The 25787-nt window shown below is 43.4% G+C and overlaps 3 protein-coding genes across 11 annotated transcripts; 2 read left to right on the top strand and 1 right to left on the bottom strand.

Moving 5' to 3' along the window:
• Positions 1 to 822: 822 nt before the first annotated feature.
• Positions 823 to 3991, top strand: SAP18 (Sin3A associated protein 18). Its single transcript, XM_080591327.1, has 4 exons — positions 823 to 960; positions 1108 to 1217; positions 2599 to 2721; positions 3504 to 3991. The coding sequence occupies exons 1-4, from the start codon at positions 889 to 891 to the stop codon at positions 3658 to 3660; spliced, it is 462 nt and encodes a 153-aa protein (XP_080447453.1). The 5' UTR covers positions 823 to 888; the 3' UTR covers positions 3661 to 3991.
• Positions 3561 to 24331, bottom strand: SKA3 (spindle and kinetochore associated complex subunit 3). Of its 6 annotated transcripts, XR_013950892.1 has the most exons (11): positions 24120 to 24331; positions 21798 to 21862; positions 20751 to 20916; positions 18664 to 19090; positions 15762 to 15862; positions 14803 to 14975; positions 14381 to 14590; positions 14072 to 14193; positions 6238 to 8684; positions 6073 to 6140; positions 3561 to 5984 (listed from the first exon to the last, which is right to left on the bottom strand). XR_013950892.1 is itself a non-coding variant. In XM_080591274.1 (9 exons), exons 1-9 carry the CDS (start codon positions 24250 to 24252, stop codon positions 8615 to 8617), a joined length of 1467 nt encoding a protein of 488 aa, XP_080447400.1. In that variant the 5' UTR covers positions 24253 to 24331; the 3' UTR covers positions 3561 to 8614. The 6 variants fall into 6 exon arrangements, 2 of the variants coding, with proteins under 2 accessions (XP_080447400.1, XP_080447401.1); XR_013950889.1 differs by having other exon boundaries at positions 3561 to 5650; positions 5731 to 8684; XR_013950890.1 differs by having other exon boundaries at positions 6073 to 8684.
• Positions 24330 to 25722, top strand: MRPL57 (mitochondrial ribosomal protein L57). Of its 4 annotated transcripts, none has more exons than XM_080591403.1 (2): positions 24330 to 24426; positions 25244 to 25722. In XM_080591403.1, exon 2 carries the CDS (start codon positions 25249 to 25251, stop codon positions 25558 to 25560), a length of 312 nt encoding a protein of 103 aa, XP_080447529.1. In that variant the 5' UTR covers positions 24330 to 24426; positions 25244 to 25248; the 3' UTR covers positions 25561 to 25722. The 4 variants fall into 4 exon arrangements, with proteins under 4 accessions (XP_080447529.1, XP_080447528.1, XP_080447530.1 ...); XM_080591402.1 differs by having other exon boundaries at positions 24331 to 24461; XM_080591404.1 differs by having other exon boundaries at positions 24407 to 24522.
• Positions 25723 to 25787: the final 65 nt, after the last annotated feature.

Below are 25787 nucleotides of genomic sequence, written 5' to 3'. Positions count from 1 at the left end.
CCTAAGCCCCACGTCCAACCTTTCCTTGAACACCCCCAGGCACTGTGACTCCACCACCTCCCTGGGCAACCCATCCCAATGCCTGACTGCTCTTTCTGAGAAGAAATGTCTCCTCATTGCCAACCTAAACCTCCCCTGGTGCAACTTAAGGCCATTCCCTCTAGTCCTGTCACTAGTTACCTGTGAGAAGAGGCTGACCCCCAGCTCCCCACACCTTCCTTTCAGGTAGTTGCAGAAAGCAATGAGGTCTCCCCTGAGCCTCCTCTTCCACAGACTTAACAACCCCAGCTCCCTCAGCCACTCCTCACAGGACTTGTGCTCCAGGCCCTTCACCAGCTTCGTAGCCCTTCCCTGGACACTCTCCAAGGCCTCGATGTCCTTCTTGTAGTGAGGGGCCCAAAACTGAACACAGCACTCGAGGTGCGGCCTCACCAGAGCAGAGTACAGGGGGACGATCACCTCCCTGGCCCTGCTGGCTACACTGTTCCTGACACAAACCAGGATGCTGTTGGCCTTCTTGGCCACCTGGGCACACTGCTGGGTCATGGTCAGGCAAGTATCAACCAACACTCCCAGATCCTTTTCCTCTGCACAACTTTCGAGGTACTGTCTCCCAAGCCTGTAGCGCTGCATGGGGTTGTCGTGACTGAAGCGCAGGACCTGGCACCTAGCCGTGTTGAACCTCATGAGAAAAGTGTGATATTCTGTTCAGATGAGGGACTTTATCTGATCTGATCTCCCTTCCCTTCCCTTCCCTTCCCTTCCCTTCCCTTCCCTTCCCTTCCCTTCCCTTCCCTTCCCTTCCCTCCCCTCAGTCCCACCCCCGCCATTCCCGCCTCCCCCCCGTCCTCTCGCGAGAGCCGCGGCCGGGCGCCGAGCAGCGACAAGATGGCGGTGGAGTCCCGCGTCACGCAGGAGGAGATCAAGAAGGAGCCGGAGAAGCCGATCGACCGCGAGAAGGTGCCGGGGCGGCTCCGTGCCGCTGCCCCCTCACTCCGCGGGGTCTCGGGGTGGCGGTGCGGGGTCCCGGCGGGGCGGTGCGGGGCCTTTCTGGGGGTGGTGTTGTTGGCGTTGGGGCCTGACCGCCGCCTCCTTCTCCCCCCTCAGACGTGCCCGCTGCTGCTCCGCGTCTTCACCACCAACAACGGGCGGCACCACCGCATGGACGAGTTCTCCCGCGGCAACGTGCCCTCCAGCGAGCTGCAGATCTACACCTGGTGAGTGCTCAGGGGCCCCGCGTCCCCTCCCCGACCCGGGGGGGGGGGGGGGGGGGCTGAGTGGCGGCCGCGTCTCGGCTCAGGCTGGTCTGTTGGCATTTTTTCGGGGTTCTCTTCTTTTTTAATTAATTTCACCCCAACAGCCCTACGTTCCACTAGCATCAGTTGTTACAGAAGTCTAGAGCTCCTCCATGAACTCTGTCGCTTTAATTCGGAGCCTCTTGAGAGTAAAGCAGCACATTTCTTTTCATATGGCCAGGTAGCACTGCTTTGCCAGCCACTTTTTATTGCTTTCAGTCACACTTCAGAACACCCCTTTAGTCTTTGTTGGTAACACTTCAGTATTTGCTTATAGCACTTCAAAGAGCTGTTTTGAAAGTGAATTATTAGAATCGCTCTGAAAGTGAATTATGCTACTTTTTAAACCTTGTTTTTCCTTAAAGGTTTCTGCTAGAGTTCTAACTTGTTTGTCATTGTACAGTTGAATAAATCCATTTTTTTGTGGCTAACAAAGCATACACTTCTGACTTACTGCTTAATGGGGTTTATGGACTCAGCCCAGGCTATTGATGATGTCTGAGCTGTTTGTCATCTGCAGAAATCAGAACGGGCATTGTCTGTCAACAGACTGCTCTTTGGTTGCTTAAAGCTTCGAGTGAGTGTAATTAGTGCTGCTTTGGTTGTGATGATTGGGTCCTTTTGTTCTTGGGATTCTAACTTTTGTTCTTGTTGAAGGGTGGGGAAAAGGAAGGGTTCTGTCTGTTACGGTGGGAATGGAGAACTCTGTTCATGATTGTTTGTTTTCTATCCCTGAACCTCCCTTGTTTTTAATATAAATACCAACTTAGATGTGAAGACTCGCTGTTCATTGTGGAAGTGCATTAATGTGTTAAAATAAAATTACTGTTTAAATTGTAACTTTTCTGAGAGACCTGGAGAAGCAGATGCTGAAGCAAAGAGAGGTAAAGAGACTTTGTCCCATGTCACCGTAAATTAAAAGATAAACTCCGTCTGGACCCACATCTGTCAAACCTTTGTCCACATTCTTAATGCACAAGAGCGTGCTGCTTCCAGTGCCCCGTAGGTGGTGAATTCTGCGGGGTGCTGTCACTGACCAGAGCAACTTCTTGTTGCTTGATTGCCAGATGAAAATATGTTGTTGGGAATGCCATGTCGTTGTGGAGTAGGTGGCTCCCTGTGTAGCTCAAGTATGTAAAACCTTCTTCTTCTTCAGATACCAGCGGAAGGCATGCGAAGGCAAGGAGATGTTTGTTTAAATAATTACAATATATTGGTCCCATCTTAAGTGGGTTTTGGAAAGCTGTTTCCATTGTTGTTGCTTTGAGAACATTAACCACTTTGGTTTGTTTGTTTAACCTAGGATGGATGCAACCCTGAAGGAGCTGACGAGTTTAGTGAAAGAGGTCTACCCAGAGGCACGGAAGAAGGGCACGCACTTCAATTTTGCAATTGTTTTTACAGATCTCAAGCGGCCCGGGTATAGGTAAGTGGCGTTTCTTCTCCAGACTAATAGAAGACTGGAAGCACCAGAGCAGTTACTTATTTTTCATTAACAAAGTCCAGTGCCCACAAAACAAATTTCTAAAGTTCTTGATAACAGACTACATGGTCACCACTACAAACTCTACATTTTGGTTGGCGGCTGTTGTAGTTTGTGTTCCCAAAACAATGAGCGTATTTGCTCAAAGACTTTGATTGGCAACCAACCAGAATATGGACGTACTGTGTGAGATGAGGCCTTGTTTCTGGTGATACGGAGCACTGGGACAGGCTCCCCAGGGCAGTGGTCACAGCACTGAGCCTGATGGAGTTCAGGAAGCATTTGGACAACACTCTCGGACATGGGGTCTGATTTTTGGGTGGCCCTTTGGGGACCCTGGAGTTGGACTCAGTGATCCTCGTGGGTCCCTTCCAGCTTGGGATATTCCATGATTCTATGGTACGAGGAGTGGTAGGTCATGTATCTGAGACTGTTTGAGTTTTAGGAGTGATCTCGTTACAGGTGTCTGCCTTCCAGAACTGTATGAGCCAGCGTTTGCTGGTAACCAGTGGATAGGCACGGCCCTACAGTCCGTGGGGCAGTACGGATCCTCCACCTAGTACTGGAGGGGAAAAAACCCTGTGAATGTAGGTAAAAGCTAAATACAGTATAGAGGGTGGCCAGGGAAGGCTGTAACGACCCAAAGCAGTCCCTGTTTTTGCCATGTATTGTACATCCGGAGAGATTGGGCTCTGACTAACCTGCCTTTTATCTCCCGTGTGCAGGGTGAAGGAGATCGGCAGCACCATGTCGGGCAGGAAGGGCACAGATGATTCTATGACGTTGCAGTCTCAGAAATTCCAGATCGGAGACTACTTGGACATAGCAATTACCCCTCCCAACCGCGCACCACCTCCGTCAAGCCGCATGAGACCATACTAAGCTGTTGCTTCTTTGTATGATTTCCTTTTGTGCTTATTCCTACTTGCTGTTCTAAAGCAGGCCTTTTTTTTTTATTGCTTTTGTTGCTAAGCAAGAACACTTGAAGGCAAAGCTAAGCGTCAGGAGTAAAAGTTAAATTCTAAACCTTAACTTTTAGTTTGCTTAGAAGTAACGCTTATTCTTTTAGAGGTGCCATCACTCTTTCCCTGACTGTTAGTTTGCAAAGTAAGTTGGTGTGTCCAGAGTTTCAAGATCTCCATAAAATGCGACCAAGAAGATTGCAGGTGTTCTGTAGTTCTGTCTTGTATGGATTAAAGATTGATGTTATTAATCTTTTGAATTTGAGAGTGTTTTTTTTTTTTATGTGTGTTTCTGCAGAGAAATTCGGAAGTTTGCTTTTAAGCAGAAGTTGAAATCGGTGACAGGAAGGTCATGGCCTTTATCTGGTAACTTTGGGGCTTGTTTTAGAGAAGCAGGTGGCCTTTTACAGCAGGATTCCTTAAACCACTGGTACCTGAATTTTGGAGGATGATCATGGAGGATGTGGCTGTAAGCGGGCAGACTTGGTGTTCCTCTTGCTGCTGCTGTAGGTACGTTGTCTGGGGAAGGTCAAAGGTGAGCTGTGTAAGGCTGCAGGATAGAGAGGAGAATGATGGTGGCTTCCTGGGGCTGCTCCATCTTCTTCCAAGAAGAGGACAGGCCTTGAATGATGAATTCAAGAAGTGGTCTTGGTGACACCCGGATATCTCAGCACACTGCAGAGCTGCTGAGGCAGATTTGGATTGGCACACTTGCACAGCAGCCCTGAATTCTGGAAATAACTGGTTTTGTCTTCAAAAATGGAAAATACAAAGCTGTCTTGGAATGTCGCTTTTTACACAATGGGTCCAAACTTCCTTGATGGCACACTCCATTGTTAACAATTTTTTTGAACATTTATCCTTCCCCCCCATCTAAGTTACACACATCTACTACTTTACTAATGTATTATGTGCGTTATAAAACTACACAAATAAGTTCATCTTTTTTTATTTTAAATGTTACCTCTAATAATGCAAAAAATACCTTCTTTTTATACCTACATGGTTTGTTTTGCACATCCTGCTTTGGAGACCAGTGCCAGAAGACTTGAATGTCTGCAGAGACCTGGCCAGAAGAAATCCAATATTGTCAGGCAGAGGATGTCTAAGTAATGTGCAAAACTACTTCATAGTGAAAATATATTTATGAAAATACATACTCTGACCAAGAGGACGAAGTCCAGGTTTGGCTTCATAAGTTTTGGGCAGGTGAATACTCTTTCCTCTTTCCCTTAGTTATCCAAATCTAATCAATAGATACAATCTTGGGCTTTATTTTGGCCTGAACTGGGTAAATCTTGCTGCTTAGTCCTTGATAAGATGATTTTTAGCAAGTAATTGGGGCTTGTATGGAGTGTTGATTTCTCAAGCTGCTGTAATCCCTGGGTGTCAGGACAAAGCCGGGTGATAGTGAGGTATGGTCCAAGGGTGTCCCGAAACTTTAAAACTCCCTGGTGAAGCTGGAGGCTGGCGGTGGGCGTCCAGCAGCTCAGTGGGCACCCAGCAGCCAGCTTCCAGCAGCTCAGCGGAGGGGAAGGGGCGGCTCGGGGCTTCTCTGCTCTCCTGCAGAACTGTCGGGGTGAAGCAGCTGGTGCTACCTCGCATCCTGAGGAACAGAAGGAAGAGGTGACCCGGCTGTCTCCCCGCAAGTCAGGGCCGTGATGGAAAGCGAACCTGAGGCTTTCCAGCGCTTGCCTGTTTCCTTCTGTCACTGCAGGGGGAGACGTTGAGACATGAAGGTACCTCGCTTCTGCGGCATCTCCCGGCTCTCCTGGGCTGCCTTCCTCTGCTGGCTGGCCCCGAGCAGTCCAGGGGCCGCAGGGCAGGCGCTGCTTGTGTCCGCTTGGTGCTGAGAGAAAGGCAAGGGCAGGAGCAGGAGAAGCTGTGCGCAGGGATGTCGTGCTCCCCACCTTTTTCTTTAAATTAAGAAAAGAATATAAATGCTGCTGGGGTAAGCAGTGTGTAATTAGGGCATTGAACAGCCTCCTACCAAAGGCAGAGAAGGGCCTTCAGTTGCAGGAATACTGGTATTTCCTCCTCCTTGTGTACTGGCTTGGGCTTTTGATGTCCTTACGGATAACTGGCAGAAATTAAATGTAGCCAATATACAGGCGTCTGTGACTTGGAGTTGCTCTGAGAAGCAGCTGGGACAGGAGGCATGGCCCAGCGAGGCTCCCAGCCGGCAGCAGGTCTGTGCACACCTCGGGAAAATGGGAACAACCCCTCAGTTTTACGTTCGGCAGCCTAAGAAGCAAAATCACAAGGAAATGAACACACAGATCTGCCTTCAGTAGCAAACCCCTCAGTTTGAAGGCTTAGGTTTGCAGTTCACCTTCGCATGACTTCCACGCAGGTATGAGCCTCAGCTGACCTCGCCCCTGAGTGCCTCTGGCCAAACGTCTGTCGGGGTTGAGATTTGTCCTTCAAAAACTCACACAGATGTCGTGCAGAAGTGAAGGGCGTTCAACTCCTATACCTTTCTTTTTAAAAAACATACCTGAGAAATCAGTGCAGTGCATGGTTCCCCACATTAAAAATCTGTTACGCAATCAAGTCCAACAGCAGCTGTTTCAAAGCCAGACATTGGGACACAACCATCCAGATGTTGAAAGAGGTGGAAGGGCAAGTGAAAGTTGTCACCTGCTGATTGCACCAGTAAGCAGCTCCCACGTCTCTTTCAAAACTCCTGGAAATGCTGAGGAAGGAAGTCAGTCGCTGAAAAGAACAAATTATGTACAAAGCAGCAGTTTGGAGAAATTAAAACATGGTCTCAAAGCTCAACAACAGTGAGCAATGCCATATGCTCAGGAAGCAGCACGCTGTAGCAAACACTACACACGGAGCTGGCAGTTAGCAGGACTTGCTTTGCACACCGAGATTTCACAAGGAGTTTCTGTCCCTCAGCAAGGCTGCTGCATGAAGTGGGGTTTTCCTTTGTCTCTTTCAATGCTCACAGCACTAACAGACAGCTTCTCATGTCACAGCTGGGCTTTCACCAGCACCCAACCTCTCATTTTATTTTTCTGGCAGCACAAGTGGAAGAACCCATCCTGTGCCAGGGTGCAGCAGGATGAAATGGCTCCAGCTAGAAAACCCAGGAAACTGTTTCCTTAATTTGTCCTTTTTGCATTCAGCTAGCTCAGCTGCTCTGCTCCCGCAGATGTGGCTTCATGTTTCTGTACTCCTTTGGCACACCTCTCCTGCTACCCCAGGTTTGTTTTTCCTGGAGGACTTTGTTCTGCTTCCCCAAGCAAACTTGGTTCTTAGAACAACTTTTTCCCTCTCATTTCATCCATCTAAACCAATGCTTTTTAAAAACTTAATAAGAAAGAAGGTGTGTCGCAACAAATGCTTTTTTATTTAAACACCAAAACCCTCACCATTACCTTGTTACAACTTGCATAACAACTGCTGATGCTGTTGCTTGTCAGGCTTTCATTTAACATAATGGGAAAAAAGTCAAATCCCTCTCTGATATTCCTCTCAGCCCTTAGACTAAGGGCTCTGTTCCCACAGCCCCCCTCTCACTTCACCGCCCCTCTGTTATGGGGTCTCGCTCCCACCCCAGGGGTGGCGTGTGTCTCTGTGATGACCTTGACCCTCACAAAAGTTTTTATGTAGAGGTTTCGGGAGAGGCTGGCTGCATTTCTGCTGATGAAGCTGGCGTCTGGGTTAAGTCCCTTCTTATTTAAGAGGTGAGGACAAACCACACTTGCCTCGTCAGTAAATTCTGTTGCATCAGAGATGTTCCTGGCTCCATCACCAAGCTATCCTGAGTGGAGCAATTCAGAAGGCTTAAGTTTTGCTTTACAGCTCTGGTCAAAAGCAGGCTCAGCCGTGACACAGCAGCAAAAAAAAAAGTATTATCTGCAAGTGGGCTCAGGAGGAGGAGTGATGGGTGCTGGAGTGAAGAAGAGGAGCTGCTTCAGCTGCCCTTGAACTTCTAATGGAGCTGTGGCCACAAAAAACCTTACCAAAACAGCTGTACAGACAGCCAAGCCAGCTCCATGCCTATATGCAAGGATGTGGTTTCATGAGCTGCTTAAACTGCTGGTGAGAAAGGACACCTGTGCTCGCCCTCCTCCTGGCCCTTTCCCTTCTGCCCCAGCACCAGTCAGTGCCCTTGCAGGTGAGCAGTGATTTGGGTCAGCGCAGAGCCCAGGAGTAATGTAACCTTGCAAAACAACAATCAGTTCTGGCGGCTGGGTGAGCAGGAATGCCTTCCCAGGCAGCCACAGCAGCAACTGCAGTGATGCAACCAAGGGCATGGGAGCCTGCAACTGGGGGAGAGGAAAGGCAGGACTGTGCAGCAAGGGCTTATATCGGTTTCCAACAACTGCATAAGCAATCAGTAGGGAGCAGAACTGCAGGGCTTTAACCAAGAACGCATCATGAAGGCATTTGAACACTTTCCTGCCGCGTACTCTGCAATGCGACCATCCTTTGCTTGATCTTTTCCTAGGAGAAATGCCCATGTAGCAGAGCATGTTCTTCCATGGACCGTTTTCCCATATTTGTGCCACCTTTTTAAAACCTTTCAACTTGAATTAGACAAGACAAGGCCAAAGCAGTGCATGGACCCGGTCAGCTCCTAGCTATTTTGTCAGCTGCCCCTTGTAAAAGTGGGTATTACCATAGGAATAGCACGAAGTTTTACCTTCTGGTTGATTGAGAATTAGGCGGCATCAATTGATATAGTTTTAGTAGAAAGTCGTATTTCTGTGGAACAGCATGCATGCGATTCCATAGTGCAGCCACTGGATGCTGTCACTGCTCCTTATAAATGCCACAATCTCTGTATTACTCTCCCATGGAGCAACAAGGCATGGGACTGTGAACAGTACTCCCAAAATCCAGGGCAGCTCCAATATCTGCTACAGATGTTGATGGGACACACGCAACCACCATGGGTACTGGAACATCTGAGTAACGACAACTGGCTTTCTAAAACAGAGAACAAAATAAATTTCACATCTTAAGGAAAATCTAAAGCATCCATGATGCTTTAAATAACCAAAGATGCCTGGGCTCCAGTTATTGCTCCAGTGATTTATAAAAACACCAATAAAAGCACAGCAGGAGGCACTAAAAGCCATGCTTGTCATTTGTCCACTTGACAGCCATCTGGGAAGCTTCGTTTCCTTGTGAGATCTATATTTGTATTTAACCTCAGGCAAAATATTTCAAAGAAAAGAAAGCATTTACCACTTCTAGGGGCTTCCGAGGCAGAACAATTTGAGACACTCCTTAGACAACAAATAGAATTATAGAGCAAATGCTCTGTTAGCTGACACATTTTATATCCTAAAACAAATGCAAAAACATTAAGAACTGTAGCAAATGAAGCCAAACCAAAGGCCATGTTTTTTTGGTTGCTTCCCAGATGTCCCAACTATTGAAGTGCAATTTCGTGCTGTGCTCAATCTGTTCTGACTGCAGGCTACTGCTAGAAGACGGGATCCCGTTCTCACCCTTCCCTCGCATCTGATCTAGCAACCAGGCAGAAGTTGAGTCTGAGATTACTAATTTCCATAATGAAGACAAACTAGAAAATAAAATTAATTAGCTTTCAGTGGCTCAGCAGGTGAAAACAATCCCTTGTAAAACCACACAACCTCTAAATTCTGTGCAAAAGAAGTGAAAAAACGTCTGCTAGGGGAAGCAGCCCCCAGTTAGGATTAAGAATAGCACAGAACATGCTCTGAGTCAACTTTGCCCGTTTTCAGGTGACAATGGTCCCTTACAGATAAAGGCCTTTGCTGCTTAATTAGCTGCTGTTTATCCAAACTGCACTTCCTGACAGGCCAGTGCTATTATTGCATCTACCCTACAACAAAACAACACACAACTTTTAAGTTCTTTTGTATGATTCCCACTCTAACCTGTCATTTCATTTCCATGCGCAGTGGGACAAGCCTTTCTGCAGCAGCAACACTGGCTTAAGGAGAGTCTTAACCTCCTCCAGCCCACATCCACGGTTGTTCCAGTGTTTGAGTGTGTGGTTTATCACATGGCCATGAACTGAGGAAACAAAAACTTTCCACCACCACCTTTCCCAGCTGATTTTGAACAGGGATTGGTTTCCTACACTGCTTGTTTCCACTTGTGCCTCCCCCATCCCCAATACTCAAGCTACCACTTTACTGAATGAAATCCATGCAAGACAAACTAAAACTAGCTTTTGCTGCTCTGATTATATCCACCTCATAGCAGTATTTCTCCTTACAAGAGGCTGTTAGCACAAACAGTAACTCTACTTGTATTGAGTAATTTTGTAAGAAAAAAAAAAACAACAAAATGAACTTGTAAAACTTCATTTGTAGATCCCAAATCATTGTTCTTATGCCAGCATCCTGTCCTAATACCTTAAGGGCAACAAAGATGGTGAAGGGTCCAGAGGGAAGACATATGAGGAGTGGCTGATGTCCCTTGGTTTGCTCAGCCCAGAGCAGAGCAGGCTGAGGGGAGGCCTCATGGCGGCCTGCAGCTCCCTCACGAGGGGAGCGGAGGGGCAGGCGCTGAGCTCTGCTCTCTGGGGACAGCGACAGGACCCGAGGGAACGGCATGGAGCTGGGACAGGGGAGGGTCAGGCTGGGGGTTAGGGAAAGGTTCTGCACCCAGAGGGTGGCCGGGCACTGGGACAGGCTCCCCAGGGCAGTGGTCATGGCACTGAGCCTGCTGGAGTTCAAGGAGTGCTTAGACAACACTCTCAGACATAGGGTCTGATATTTGGGTGGTCCTGTGTGGACGGTGTTTGTAGATGTCTTCCATCTTAGGATATTTTAATGAGAAGACCATAAGATTTTAAGATTTCAGTGTCATCCTGAAGAGAACTTCTGTCTCTACATGTTAACAGAATTATGCTGTTTTCACATTTAGGGAAGGGACAGTTATAAGCCTTATTATAAGTTTTACTAGTTGAAAGGAAAAAGAAATCCATCAAGGTCCTGGGTAGTCAGGCTCTTTGCTCCATTTGATGCTAAACCTAGTCTTTCAGGGTATCTGGATTGCTTCAGGGCAAGAAAGTATCATTCATCAAATAGCCATTAAGTGCAGGTGAATGGAGGCTATGAAACCCCCCCTGCTTAGTGCTGGTGAATCTGTCTGGCAAAAGGATTCTTGCTCTGGAACAGAATATTTTGTACCCTTTTAGGACCATGAAATTCCACGACTAGCATCCAGCCCGTTAAGTGGTTTTAGTCTGTGAAGACGGTGGAAGGAGATCTGGTCCTCATTCCCTGAAAGACTTGGGTAGAATGAATAAGAGTTTTTATAAGCAGCAGATGATTAGTTTTCCAAGCAGACACAAAGCAGCTGAGACAGATTTATTCAGAATTCAAAGTATTGGTCAATTTCAAAGAGTGACATAAAATATATACTTTTAAACAGAAGCTAGGAAAGAAAAAACTGTGCCCAGGCCAGAATTGGTAGAAAATCAGCATCTCCGGCTAATTTGATGCACGCTCATCCCAGGAAGTGGCTGGGATAACATGAAAAATTCTCCTACATTTACTAGGTTTTAGCCAGGACAAGTCCCTCTAGCAACCAAGAAAATACTTTCAGGCATCTCCAGATGTGTGCACATCCTGAGGATTTCAAAGAATGTCCAGCTGTGTTCAGAAAATTCAGGAAAGCACACTAAAATAACACTATTTTAGCTGCCAAGAGGAAGACTATATAAAGCTGGTAAACGCAGTACTCAAGTCACTCAGAGGATTAGCTGACACTGGTAACAGCAAACTGGCTCCAAGCAGGAATACATAGTTGGGATTTCTTTTGGACAAGACTAAAATCTCTGGTGGAAAAAAACAAACAAACAAACCAAAAAAACCTGCATCTCAACTGCTGTGACTACCAGATACCCAAAAGGTGCCAAACAGCTCTGAGAAGTTAAACTTGGTCAGCTATGCAGGGATACGTTTGCACAATTGGAAATGACAGCACCACTTACAGAACACACATGGCCGTGGTGCATGGGAGAGGAAAGCAATCATTCACATGCCTGCCAACAAATCTTTCAAGCAGTTAAAGACAGAGCAGATCTCTAACGAGTAGCAATTGCACAATATATTTTCAAGTTATTCGTATTCAAGACGGTCACCTTTTATGGCTATAGCTATCAGACTGCCAAAAGGAAAACAGATGCCTAGTACTTAATATGATGTCTATGTAAGAAAGCTATAATTGAAAGAGAAGCGCTAGAAATGCCCATTCATCAGACAGCCTGATGAAGGAATATCTGTCTGAATGCTTTAAAACAGTAAAGCAGGAGTTGCTCTTCACATAAATAGCAATTCTGTTGAAGATGCCAAATACTGTCAGAGTACTACACTTCAAACTCAGCCTCAAAGAGATATGCAGTGTCACTAGAACATCAAGAGATGCCTACTTTCTGGGCAGCGTACTGGACTTTCCCTTTATTGCAACTTAATTACATTTCTCTACAGCCTACTGCAAATGTATATACACATATATCCACAGCAAACACAAGAATCACATGGAACAACTGAGGTATTACATAATACGTGACCTTAGTCCTCTTTGAAGCAATATTAAAAAATATAAACAAAATCTATTTTGTCACTAATTTTAACAAAACATTATGTGTAAAGTCATTAGTTCGAATTAATCCATATCAAGTTTTCTCCAGGAAAACAACACACTTTTCTTTTGTTGGTCTTTTCTGCAGGTATTTCTTTTTGCTTTTTGAGCTTTCTGTGATTCAGTGATAAGATCCATGAAGGTGAAATATGGTCTTCAGCTTGATTTCAAACGTTTGGCTTGAAAAAACCAGGATAGGCTCTGCAAATATATCCAGAAGAGTTCATGAACCTATTATCACCTCAATCATATTCTGAATTAGCAGAAGACACAAACCTTGAAAACTTGCCTGACAAAAAAAAGGTCAACTAAAACAAGACCTTATACTATATCAGATTAATCAAATGGATTCCAACTCCAAGTATATTAAGATACCTACTTCTCTTCATCTCATTCTGAATTGTTGTGATTATTTTACTTCATATAATTTCCTTGTACCTCTTGCCCAAATAATCCGTAGTGACCTCAAGTTTAACAGATAAGCAAAAAGTATAACAGATGAGGAATATCTACACTTGATCAAGTTGTCAAAACTTCTATTTAGATCAATTTTTAAAATGCATTATTCCATCGTTCAAAGATTAGTTAACGCTTATTGTAGACTAATTTCATCTCACATATTGTTCATCAGGTGGCTTTGCATTTCAAAGAAATTGGTATTTGCCTGTACTGGTTTTGGCTGGGATAGGGCTAATTTTCTTCCTAGTAGCTGGTGCAGTCCTGTGTTTTGGATTTAGGATGAGAGTAATGCTGATAACACACCACCGTTGCAGTTGTTGCAGAGCAGCGCTCACACAGAGCCAAGGACTGTTCAGCTCCTGGTGCTGCCCTGCCAGCGAGGTACCTGGGGGTGCCCAGGGAGCTGGGAGGGGACACAGCCAGGAGCTGGCCCAGACTGGCCAAAGGGATGCCCCATGCCGTGGGGTGTCATGCTGAATCACAGGATCATTAAGGCTGGAAAAGACCTCCAAGATCATCTGGTCCAAGCATCCCCCTACCACCAATGTCACCCACTAAACCATGTCCCTAAGCACCACATCCAACCTTTCCTTGAACACCCCCAGGGACGGTGACCCCACCACCTCCCTGGGCAACCCGTTCCAAACTGGGGGGGCTGGCTGGGAGGGGGAGCTGCCACTGCTTGGGGACTGGCGGGGCATTGATCGGCTGGTGGCAAGCAATTGCACTGTGCATCTTTTTTTTCCTTTTTCACCCCCCTCTCCTTATTAAACTGTCTTCATCTCAGCCCATGAGTTCTCTACCCCATCCCATTGGCACTGGGGGGAGGGGTGAGCAAACAGCTCTGTGGTGCTGAGGTGCCTGCTGCCTTATGCCAAAAGGACCACCATAATTGGTTATGTCACTTTATATAATTTTCTCCATTCTTTAGCTTTATTGCCTAAATTTACTCAGAATAAAGCATAAAACACTCACGGAGGCTTTGATTACCAAAAAGCAAAATATACCTACAGCTAAAACCAGTAAAAACTTTGTTTTCCTTCAATTTTTAAAGCTTCTGATGATTCAAACACACAATTAATTATAGTATTTGTTCTTTATACAAAAGGCAGACATATCACGCCAAAGACTAGATATTTAGTCACATAAACAAGAGCTATTTTGGTAGCTGAAGAGCAAAAGCAACTGCGTTAATCTCTAAATGCGTTAAAGCATCTTCCTAGCTCCTCCAAATTCAATTATATAATCAAATTTGTAAAATGTGATCATACCTGTTCTCTTTGTTGCAGTAATCAGTGAAATCACTTTCAAATCTTGTAGTGCCTCCTGCCTTAGTCTCCATTTTCTTGGCTTTAGAAGAGTCTACTACTTTATGATTATACTTTGACAGAATCTACAGCAAACATTAAAAGGGAATTAAAATAATTATTTAAGAACTCAAAACAGGATTACAGTCTAGACATTTTCAATAAGCAGCAGAGAATCCTTTCTTTCTGAGGAACAAGATTTGATAGAATTCAACTCTTTTAATACTACTGTTTTGATATGAAAGCTATTCAGAAAAATACATATTAGCTGACCTGTAGAACATCATCTGGTATCCTTGTTATTTCTGGAGGTGGCGGAGTACTGAGCAAATGGTCATACTGTTTTATTTTAGGAGGAGAAGGGTCTCCCAAACGTTTAAGATACTCATCGGAGCTCACAGTAGGAGGAACGCTATCTTCTATGGTTTGTTTTATTTTTGCATCATTTTCTGTCACTGACTCACTCTTTTCCCCCAGCTTTACCTGTTGCAAAAGAAGTATTAGATGCCTTCAGTTAACTTATTTATCTTAGGTGGAGTATTAATAAATGTTCTTACAAAATTACCATTAGAAAGATCTACAATGACATACAGAAAAGTAGCATAGGAAAAGAATCCCAAATTGACATTTGAAAAACAATTTATGGTAAAAGCGTATCGAAGGATGTAATTGCTATTTACTACCATAGCTTCTACCTTCAGCCATCTTGTTTCAAAATCTGGAAGCGGTGGCGTTCCTGTATGATTAGGAAGAAGCAGTTTGTTTATGTCTTGTGACTTGGATAACACTGCACTATCTGTTCTGGAAGGGATTTTCAAACCAGGCGTACAGAACACGGGTACCATAGGAGAAGCCATACAGTCCGCTGCTGAAATTAGGAAAAAATAAATAAATGAATTGATAAATATACATACATATTGCCAGTTGCAGTGCCTCAGTTTAGTTTCCCAAATCTATTAGCTTTATATGGATTTATTTGCATACTCCAGAACACCTGTATCATTTTAGTTGACAACACTTCTAGTATGAAGAAACATCCAAGCTGCAGAGCTCTAATGGCAGCAAATGCAAACATACAAAAAAAATGTCCAGTCCTGCTACTGAATGTAACTGAGAAAGCCCAACTTAAATCACTATCGCTTTAGTTTCTCATATACTCAGTAGTCCGTATATTTGTTCCAAGACCTTCATACATTTTCAAGAGAGTATATTACATTTCCTCTCAAAGAAAATCTTAGTGCTACTCTTGAAAGCTCAAAGTAACTGTTTGGTTAGCATCTTTTAAAGCAGTTTCTTTCCTATTCTTTTAATTTCCTGGCTTGAAACAGATGCAATATTATTGGAAAAGGGCTAAATTGGCATAATAGTATTTTTATTGTTAATAAAAATAAATTACAATTATGAAATGATGGATGCCTCTGAATAATTCTAGATGGATAACAGTAGAAGAATGAGCAATGATTTATACTGAAGTGAACAGATTTCCCAAAGAAGCCACCAACTTTACATTTTCTGGACATTAATATGCAAATAATGACTGGGCCTGAATTAACTATATTTAAGATGAATCATAGTTTAAAAAATTACTATGTGTTAACATATGCATTATGAGAAAAACGCATATGTACATTTACTATAATTTTTTTTAACTTACCATTCTTGTCTGTTGTTTCTGCTTTTGGCCCAGGTGTAACCATGATTTCCTTGGATGTTGTTTTTGCTACATTCACTTCATGATCATCTTTTTTAAGTAAGCTGAAATCCAAAAACCTCGGTTAACTCTCAATATGAAGAAATCACCATGAAAGGAATACTGTCAACCCAGTCAGCCTAGTATTTGTTCATCAACATGAGTCTAAAATTTTTCTCCTGAAATACTTTACTATCTCCGATTCTACGGCTGTAATTTGTAGCATGTGAACATTCAGTCCAACCACGCTATTAAACATACTGAGACTTTAATCCAAGGTATTAAAAATAATATGTTTTCCCAGATCAGAATCAAATGTGTGAGGGGTAGAGCCTACTTCATTTTGAATTGCCTGCTGCCTGCAAATTCTAAATAACAGGAGAACATTGTCAATGAAAGCCCATGCAAAAAAAATCTCATAGCAACTAGATTTCACGGGTATTTCAGGTCTGTGCATTTCAAGATGTCTAACATGCTGTTGTAAGTTTCTGAGCCACAAATGGGCAAATTAAGAACACAGACACGTTTCTGTGCAATCTCTCAGTTGTAGTAACACCAACATAGAACAACCATCATAGAAGAAACACAATTTACAGACTAAGCAATTTTGTTGACTATTAAATTGTAACTTTCTCATAGCAACCATGACACGAAGATATTTCATCCTGGCTAGTGGTTCCTGACTCTAAACCTACTAATGGTATTCTGAATATTAAACGATTTTTAACTAGTTCTTAAAGTTTGAGTTAGATTATTATGTTAATCACTAACTGACTTCTGAGGGAAAAACCATTCAATATCAATTCCACAAAACTGGAAACAAATTTTGAAAACTCTTTTTTAACATCCAAGACATTTTAGTGGAAAAACGTGTAGACAGCTAAGAGAAAGTATTTTAAATGTTTAAAATACCTTTTTTTATACACATTTCTTTGTAGTATTTAAGTAATCTTCCACTTTTTCTCTGGTATTATCTCTGTTACGAGAACCAGATTTGGAGCTCCTCCATAAAAAGCCTATGACTATGAAAACCCATTTGAGGCAGCATATTTTAATTAGATGAACAAGCCTCAAGTTTTGAGTCTTTTTTTCTTATAAAAACAACAACAAAAACTAATTAAAGAAAACAATGTACTTTTTCAAGTCAGTTTTTCTTTGGTAATATTATAGATACCTGAAACCATCTGATTTTTAGTTTTTGTTATACTTGCTCTTCTCTGTTGTAAACACTTTTGTTCAGACACTTTCCACTTTTTTCTTTTCTAGTTACTTTTGGTTTCAGCTTTGTAGTAGGTACATGTAGAGTATGTTGTTTTTACCTGTTTCAGAACTGAAAATCTGAAAAAAACTAAACAGCTGGAGAATTGAGATCTATTCAATATTTATATTTATATGTTTTAGTAAAGTATGATTTTATACACAGAGAATTATTTTTATATATATATGTGTGTGTGTAAGTATATATACACACACACACACACACACATATATATATATAAAAATGAACTTTGGGATGTGTTTTTAAAGTGGTTTTCACACAATGCACAGCTGCTAGGCAGATTTCAGCTAGGTGTGATACCTGGCTGGCACAAGTAAGGGATGTGATAGGGCAGGGCTGTCTCCAAGAAAGTCAGAATTATTACCTGTCTTTATTTCTGGAAATCACATGTATAAAGCTACTTCCATTTGAACTAGTGTATGTTCCCAGAGTATCAGACAAGTTTAAAAAGATTATACCCATTATCCAGAAAAATTATCTTCAGTTTCTTTTGGCTTAATGTTCTACCTATTTAACATGCTGAACCTTCTCACTAAGGGGTCAGACAAATGCCTTTTGAAGATAAGAAGCAGTTAGACTGTTTCAGTCTTTCTAATCAAATTGCATGCTAACACTAACAACATTGCAAAATAAACAAATACACTGGCTAAACACATTTTAATTCTAATGATTTAGAGATTCTGAGTCCATGTGCAGCTTTAACTTTAGGCCCAATTATTGCTTGCGTGTCCATCTGTTTTTGGCCATTAACGTTGACAGTGATTCAACAAGCACCAACCATCCTGTATCTAATTCTCTACAGAATTTTGATATTTATCATTAGGGGTATGGAAGACTGACAGTGTTTATACACGATACCACCAGCAACAACAAAAAAAATCACATCTCCAGTGGGCCCTGTAATCATTTCACTCTAAGACACAGACAGGGACTGTACATTTGTGGATGTATCCATTTAGAAATTGTGGCCATAATTAAAGCTGAAGATCACATCTAAAAAAACTTATCATTAAACAGAAAAATTAGTAAAGAAGAATTCTAAAGTTAAAGAAAACAAAAGATCTTAAGTTGTGTAATAAGCTGAAGCTATTTACAAAATATTATTTGAGGAAATAATAAGATAGTACAGTGTGTTTCTACAGTAAGGCATTTAACCAAATGCTTCAGAAACTTCTTCCAGTGCTATATTCCTAAAGATTTTTAAAAGTTTAAATTGGTAATGTAACATCCACTTCAGGCAACGCATCCTCAAATACAAATCCTAGGTTAAGCAATGTAAAATGTCAGTTATATATTGTATTTTCCCCGTGTAAACAGATTGTATATGGGAGATTGTTTCTCTATTGAATTTTCCGTAGTTTTTTCTTGCTGTACTATTTTCTTGTTGCTACTGCCCGTCTTTTCTTCTGCAAACAGGTAATTTGTTTATTATCTACCAGCTGGTTAGTCCTGTGTCTATATCCAGCTCTCTACATGTATTTTCATGTACCCTTTGCATGCCAGATACTGATATGAAATACATCTCAGGTACACTCCTTCTCTTGACTGCACCACGGTAACAATCTGAACTTTAAATAATTTACTTACTTCTTGCTTGTCTCAGTAGTTTTACGAATAAGTGCCATTGTATAATCTTCATTCATACACATGGTATGTTCACTAATGCCAAAGTGTTCAAGTTTTGGTGTTAGGCACTCATAGTCATCCATTTTGAGCATACATTTTGGTGTTTTGGGCAAAATACAGGGGGTACGTGTTTTTAGTGGAGTCTTGGCTTTTGAATCTTCTTGTTGTGAATTTGCTGCTTGCTGTCCATTTACTGCACTCCAAGGCCTAGAGAAAGCATATTGTGAAAGACCAAAATCTGAAAGTTGGGGGTTACGCAGTGGGTCTCTGGGCACCAGTGGGTTCTCAGTACAAGTAGGAAGATGAGGTACATCATCTACTTTTTCTTCATCAGATTTATTCTGGGCAGACACCTTTGAATCACTGTTAACTTCCTCTTCCTGCTCCTCTGTTGGAGGAAAAAAAACCACTTTAAAATAATAAAATAAAATAACGTCAGAAGTTTCTCTTTTAAGAATTTATGAAGTAAGTTAGGAATCCTCACCCCTCTCCCAACAGTCTTTAAAAAAAAATCATTATTCTAAAAAATAGATTCCTTCTTTCATTTTAAAATGCTGAAACCTGAAGCTAAAACAGGTATCATGTCAGGCTAAGCTATATTTATAACACAGGTCACACACTTATTGAATTATCTATTGTTAAATATTATTTCTAGGAGTAAATGATACTGAAAGGTTCTTACACAAACATATTTTTAACAGAATTTACCTCTGCATGGAACAGACACAAAGTATTAATCTTGAATACATTTATTTGGTTTTGCTTCATGTTATTTATATTACTTGTTTTTTGTTATTTATTGCAAGAGTAGACATTCATTAAAAATGTACAACAAATGGTAATGAAAACAGATTTTGTATAGAACTGGAAATGTTTTTGGGGAAAAAAACAAAAGTTGCATGCAGTACTAGCGTGCTCATTATTCAGAAAAATTGCATGGAAGAAAGGTTACAAAGCAGTAACTAAAAACTCACAAAAGATTATTTTTTAGATAACAATAGTCCACTGCAGAAATAAACACAGGAGTAACTTGTACATTTCTGTAGCTATATAAACTGAAACACCCCGAAGCATTTGTGAATTTCTGCACGACATAAGCAGCAGGGGAAAATATTTAAAATAATATGGCAGAGGTATTACCTTTGCATGTGTACTGGGGTTACATGTGCAAATACACTTAGTTAAAAGATGCATCTTAAAAGAAATTAACCTTGTAGCTGTATCTGAAGCCCTCATTAAAGGTGTATAGAGAAAGGGAAGTAAGGCAGTATAAAATTAGAGCCTTCTGCGGTAGCTTTGTAAAACACTCAGTAGTTTAGCTCTGGGTGAACATGGCCCACGACCACAATGGTGTTTTGTGTAATTACTGGATAACACTCAGGAGAAGGTTCAGGCACGCCCTGCCAAAGGCATCTGGAAGACCAATTGGGCCCTTGATACAGAAAGGAATGTGTGTGGTACACACCATGGTATTATTTTAAACTCATTTCGCTCAGCTGGATTTTTCCACACAGGTGTGCATGCAGTTTCTGACTGGATTAAGCATCTTCAACTCAGTGATCAAGCTACTACCACTTCATAGACTATTATGTGTCACCTAAACTCTGTATGTGCTTCTCTTGTCCGACTTGTGCTACGCAGTGCATTAATTTAAGATTTTCTCTGTGGTGATTTAAGCTAATGTAACCACGTATGAATATAAACTATTGTAGATGTATCTACAATAGTTTCTCGTGCACGAGAAGCTGAAGCAGCGTAGCTCTCTAGGTTATGAGAGTACATTTGCTAACACGTTTTCTCAGGATAGCTATTAGTGAAGAGAAACACACACAAACTTAAAAGCATGTCAGGAGATCGGACTGTAAGCTTTTGGTGTTTAATTTATTCTGTGGGCACCAATCACAACAGAACCTTTTACCTTCAGGTTATTATAAAGCAAATAACAGATATACTTGACTTCTTAATTAACAAAAACATACCCACAGCAAAAGAGAAACCTTTTTAGAAAGTTCATTTATGTTTACACATTCTATTGCAAAAAATATTACCTGTAGAGATTTTGACACGTGGTTTGTAGCCATATTTCTGGAACAGCTCTCTTATTTTTCCCAGATCCGCTGCATTTCTTCGTATCAATATTTCACTTGCCTTTACAAAATCATTAATTTCTTGCCTTTCAGAACAACTCTTACCAAGACTGGCATTAACATCTTCCTTTGGTGGAGGAGGAAAGGAGAAATGTAACAATATTGGTTTTCAAATCACCACCTGGTAATTGTTTACACATTAAGCATTTTGGGAAGAATTAGTGAACTTCAATTCAGATGAGGATAAGCAGCACATTTAGGTCTTCTTTATACCCAAAAAATAGGTTACAAAACATCAGGAATATACAGGGCATTAAGTGTAAAAAAAATGTACAAATATTAAATTAAGGCGACAGTTCACAGTATAACTACTTCCCGGTAACCCATCAAACAAAAATGTGCTTTTACTCCATTAAAAATAGGAGTAAAATTACATAACAATTGGTTTTGGACTTTAACTTCCACATACAAAGAATGTAGGGCAAAACAGCTGGTAAACTTCAAGTTTACAGCTTAACTTACCCCTCAGTTACTTCATGCCCATTTCTAAAGCCTATTTTTCTGCTTCTATTAAAGAAATGGAGAACTTTATCTACAAGTTTAACTGAACGGCTGAAAGCGCAGGCTCTCCTGTGAAGGCTTCCTTTATTCTAAATGCTGGCCATTGAACAAAGACAGGTATGCCTCTTCCCAAGGGAGCTCCTGCATCCTGCTCCCCTACAGCTATGCCCTGGCATGGCTACAGCTTCCCCGTTCCCATTGTCCCCCGTGGACCCGACTGACAACAGCAAGTACAAACTTATAAACGCAGCTCTAAGTCACCCCAAATTTTTGGATTCTGCCTTGTATTTCCACAGCCATTATGAGGACTTTGAGGTAAATGAATAAAAATAAGGGTCAGAATTGCTGAATAAGAGTTGCATTGTGGCTTAAGGATCAAAATACAGCCATCAGTTTATGGACACCTCCCCCCCAGTTTTTCAAGAAGGGAGCAAGTTAAGACTTTACCTTCAGAGTCCTGATTTCACTGTGCAGGTCCTGTAAGACTCTTATTGGAGATTCTTCTTCATAGTCTTTGATATACACATTCACATAAAATGGTTTTGAAATGAAAAAAAGGGGGTTTAGTATTTTTTAGCATGAGTACATTGTACATCAGAATGTAGACACATCTTAGAGAAAGAATTGAGACAGAAAATTAAGATTAACTAGTTCATACCATGTACCTATAACTGGGTACCTTGCACTGCATGAGACTGCAGTTTGCACAGTGTGTTGAACTACACAGAGAAACTGCCCAGGCTTCTATTTTAGAGTTGCAGCTAATATTGTAAAAAATAACCTACAGCAGACATCACTGCAGTAGGTAGGTACGTGGAGAGCAAAGCATTATTTTGCTAAATTTTCATCCTTACAGAGCTTGATTTTGAAATAATAATTATAAAATGATCTGGATACCACTGACAAACAGACTTCACAAAAAGCTGAGTTCTTCTGCCTTATTTATATGCAGACAGGTCTTAGTATTATTCACTTATACAGGCAGCAGTCAAAAGCTGACATTACTTCTTTCACTGGAAATTAAGATTAATGCGAATAAATAGCATAGAAGAGGACACCTGCTGTGTGACAAGACATAGCAGAGCGATAAATTTAATTAGAGCCTTGAACTATTTGTTCAGACAGAGAACAAACCCTGAAAATGTGTTTTCCTGTCTTGATCTATTAAAAGGGTAAAAGCAAGAACGTGAGTCCTGCTTTATCATACAGACTCAAATTTATTTATGTATGTTGTGTGATAAAAGCTCATCTGCACACCCTCAAAAGTGCTCAGAGATGATGGTAGGGAAGGGGGCGCCCAGAGCTGAGCCAATAAGTGATGTTGTTTGTGCCTCTGGGAGAGCAGATTTAAGAATGAGAAAAACAAAAACGCTGTGCAACAGCAGCTGGGAGAGAGGAGTGAGAAGGGAGTGGTGATGTGGGGAAGAATAAGAATGGGAAAACAGGGGGGCGAGAGGATAAAAAGGGCCTGTTACTTGTAAATGGTTAAGTGGTTGTTACTCTCATCTAGTTGTGCCCTGTCCCTGGCTGCAAAGTCTATCCTGTGTTCTTATTAAGTTCCTTCCTAATGTCTTTCCTGGGTGAGGGCTCTCCATGCTGTGTGTGTACATGGGCGTGAGTGCAGTAGTTGGGCTGAGTCCACAGGTGGGAGTGCCGGAACGTCCATGGTGCAGCTACTGGGGTGAGTGCTTGTGATGAAGCTTGGGCTGGACCAGCCGGTGAGGGGCTGAAGTCAGCAGAGGGGTGAGGGGGTCCCTAGTGGGCAGAAGTGGGTCAGCCATCAGTGCCTGGGCAATGCCAGACAGCCCTGTGTGTGATGGCCTGCACCTGTGGCTGGAACAGGGCTGGGACCTGAGGGATGCGGGGCCCCCAGCCCACCTCTGGGACCTCAGCTGCCCCAGGAAGGAGGCGAGGCCAGACCTGCACTTATGTATTGGGTTTACACAGCAAGGTTTTGGTAGCAGGGGTGGCCTCTGTGAGCAGAGCCCAGCAGCTGCCCCATGCTAGATAAGGGCCAGTTTCAGCTGCCTCAAAAAGGACCCAGTGCTGGCCAGAGCTAAGCCAATAAGTGATGTTGTTGCACCTCTGGGTGAGGTGACTGAAAGAAGGGGAAATCTGCTGTACTACAGCAGCTGGGAGAGAGGGGTGAGAGCTGAGAGAGAAGCAGCCCTGCAGCCCCCAAGGTGAGTGCAGCAGGAGGGCAGGAGGTGCTCCAGGCACGCAGCACAAGTTCCCCTGCGGCCCGTGGAGAGGCCCCTGGTGGAGCAGGCTGTCCCCCTGCAGCCCACGGGTCCCACACGGAGCAGATCTCCACGCTGCAGCCCGTGGAGGAGCCCCCGGCGGAGCAGGTGGATGTGGCCTGGAGGAGGCTGCGGCCCATGGAGAGCCCCCGCAGGAGCAGGCCCCGGGCCGGAGCTGCAGCCCGTGGAGAGGAGCCCACGCAGGAGCAGGGGGTCTGGGGGGAGCTGCCGCCCGTGGGGGACCCGTGCTGGAGCAGTTTGCTCCTGGGGGATGGACCCCGTGGTACGGAGCCGTGTGGGAGCAGTTCTGGAAGAGCTGCGGCCTGTGGGCAGCCCCCCAGGCTCAGTTCGGGAAGGACGGCATCCCGTGGGAGGGACCCCACGGGGAGCAGGGGCAGGGAGGGACCGTGAGGGAGCAGCGGAGACGAAGCGTCAGGCACTGACCGCAGCCCCCGTTCCCCTGCACCACTGGGGGGAGGTGTTAGTCTGTTCCAGCTCTCACTGCTGGAAGCCTGCCTCACAGACTCACCCTCATCCTCCCGGCGCAGGGCCCGCTCCAGCTGCTTCGCCTCCCTCTCCAGCGTGAGGGCCAGGGCGCGCAGCTTCCCGAAGAACTCCCTGGACACGCCCGCGGCCCGCTGAGAGGAGCCGGGGGGAGCCATGGCCGCCGCTCGTTACAGCCGCCACCGGCCGTTGCCTTCAAACCGCCGCCCGCGCGCGCCATTGGCGCCGCCAGGCCCCGCCCGGCCGCCGCCAGCTCTCGCGAGCCGCGCTAGGCCCAACCCCTCCCCGCCGCCATCTTGTCGCCGGGCCGGGGCAGGGGCCGTGCCCGAGGGGTGAGCGCGGAGCGGGAGCGGGGCTCTCCTCAGCGGTACGGCGGGGAGGCGCCGGGCTCGGGCGGCTTGGGGAGCGCTGCGTAACGACACGGCGGGGTTAGGCACGGTCAGGGCTAACGGACGGGTTAATGAGGAGCGTGCGTGTCACGTCTGGGCTTGGCTTGGGCTTTTCTGCCTCTGTCCTAGCCGGGGGTTATGTCTGAAGCAGTATTTGGGCTTTGTGTTGCTGCTGGTTGGTCTAACGCAGGGTTTTGTCTTTCTCCACAAGCCTGGTTTTCCCCTAGTTCAAAACCAAGAGTGGATATTGTCATATTAGTAAGTTTACGGAGAGACCAGGTGATAACTTAATACTGGCATAGTGAACATATTACATGATAAAAAAGAGATCCAGAAGATGGACCTGGAAATACGCTATTTTAACAGTGCTGATATCTGTTTGTAGCATTAAGGAATGAAGTAAATCCTTTAACAGTATTTGGCTGTTTTTTTCGGGAATAATTTACAGAGGACATGCTTTAAAATGTTAAATCTCAAGGATTAACGTCTTAATAATACCTCTGTTCCTTAAGGATAACTGAGTAAACTCTCCAGTTAAATAAAAAACTTCAATTTTCCTTTTCTGGTCTTATGTTTCCAGCATATCTGCCATTGTACTGTCTTGTACAGAGTGGTTGTTTGCTAGTATCAGGGTCTGAACCTTATAACAGCTAGCTAAAAGGCAGCGTAATAAATACGTGCATGTTTTTCATTTTTCTTGTTAATTTTATTTTTGTCCCTAAGGTAATGGGTGTTTCATATTTTTTGTTTATATTTTAAGGTACCATGTTTTTAACAACAGTATTGCTCCGGAAGAGAATTCCTGGAAAACAATGGATTGGAAAATACAGGCGACCAAGGGTGGTTACCCTCTCAATGAAGCAGGCAATGATCCGAAGGTTAGAAATTGAAGCAGAGAATGAGTACTGGCTGAGTCGACCTTACCTGACACAGGAACAAGAATACAATCATAACAGAGAAGGGAGACGTGCAAAATGGGAAACTCTCAAAAGCACGATGACATCTAAGTTTCCTGAGCATAGATACATGAGCGATCACTTGAACCACTTAAATGTCTCAAAGAAATGGACATCTTGAATAACAGGGTGTACTTGTATTTGGCAGCTGTTGTGCACTGCCACAAAATATGTTGTTGTACCTGTTATGGTAGCTTTGTAATACAGTGTAATATGGGCAGATAAGTGACACTTTGCTGTGGTACACAAAAATCTTACATTAAAAGTAATCCTACAGAACAGTATTTAGTTTTATTAATTATATATATATATTAATATATATTAAGATGAACCAGAATTACAAAGTCA

Source organism: Anser brachyrhynchus, assembly GCF_964034855.1.
Source record: "Anser brachyrhynchus genome assembly, chromosome: 1".
NCBI lineage: Eukaryota > Metazoa > Chordata > Aves > Anseriformes > Anatidae > Anser > Anser brachyrhynchus.
The sequence above is the reverse complement of the archived record's forward strand: the minus strand, read 5'-3'. Positions and strand labels throughout refer to the sequence as shown.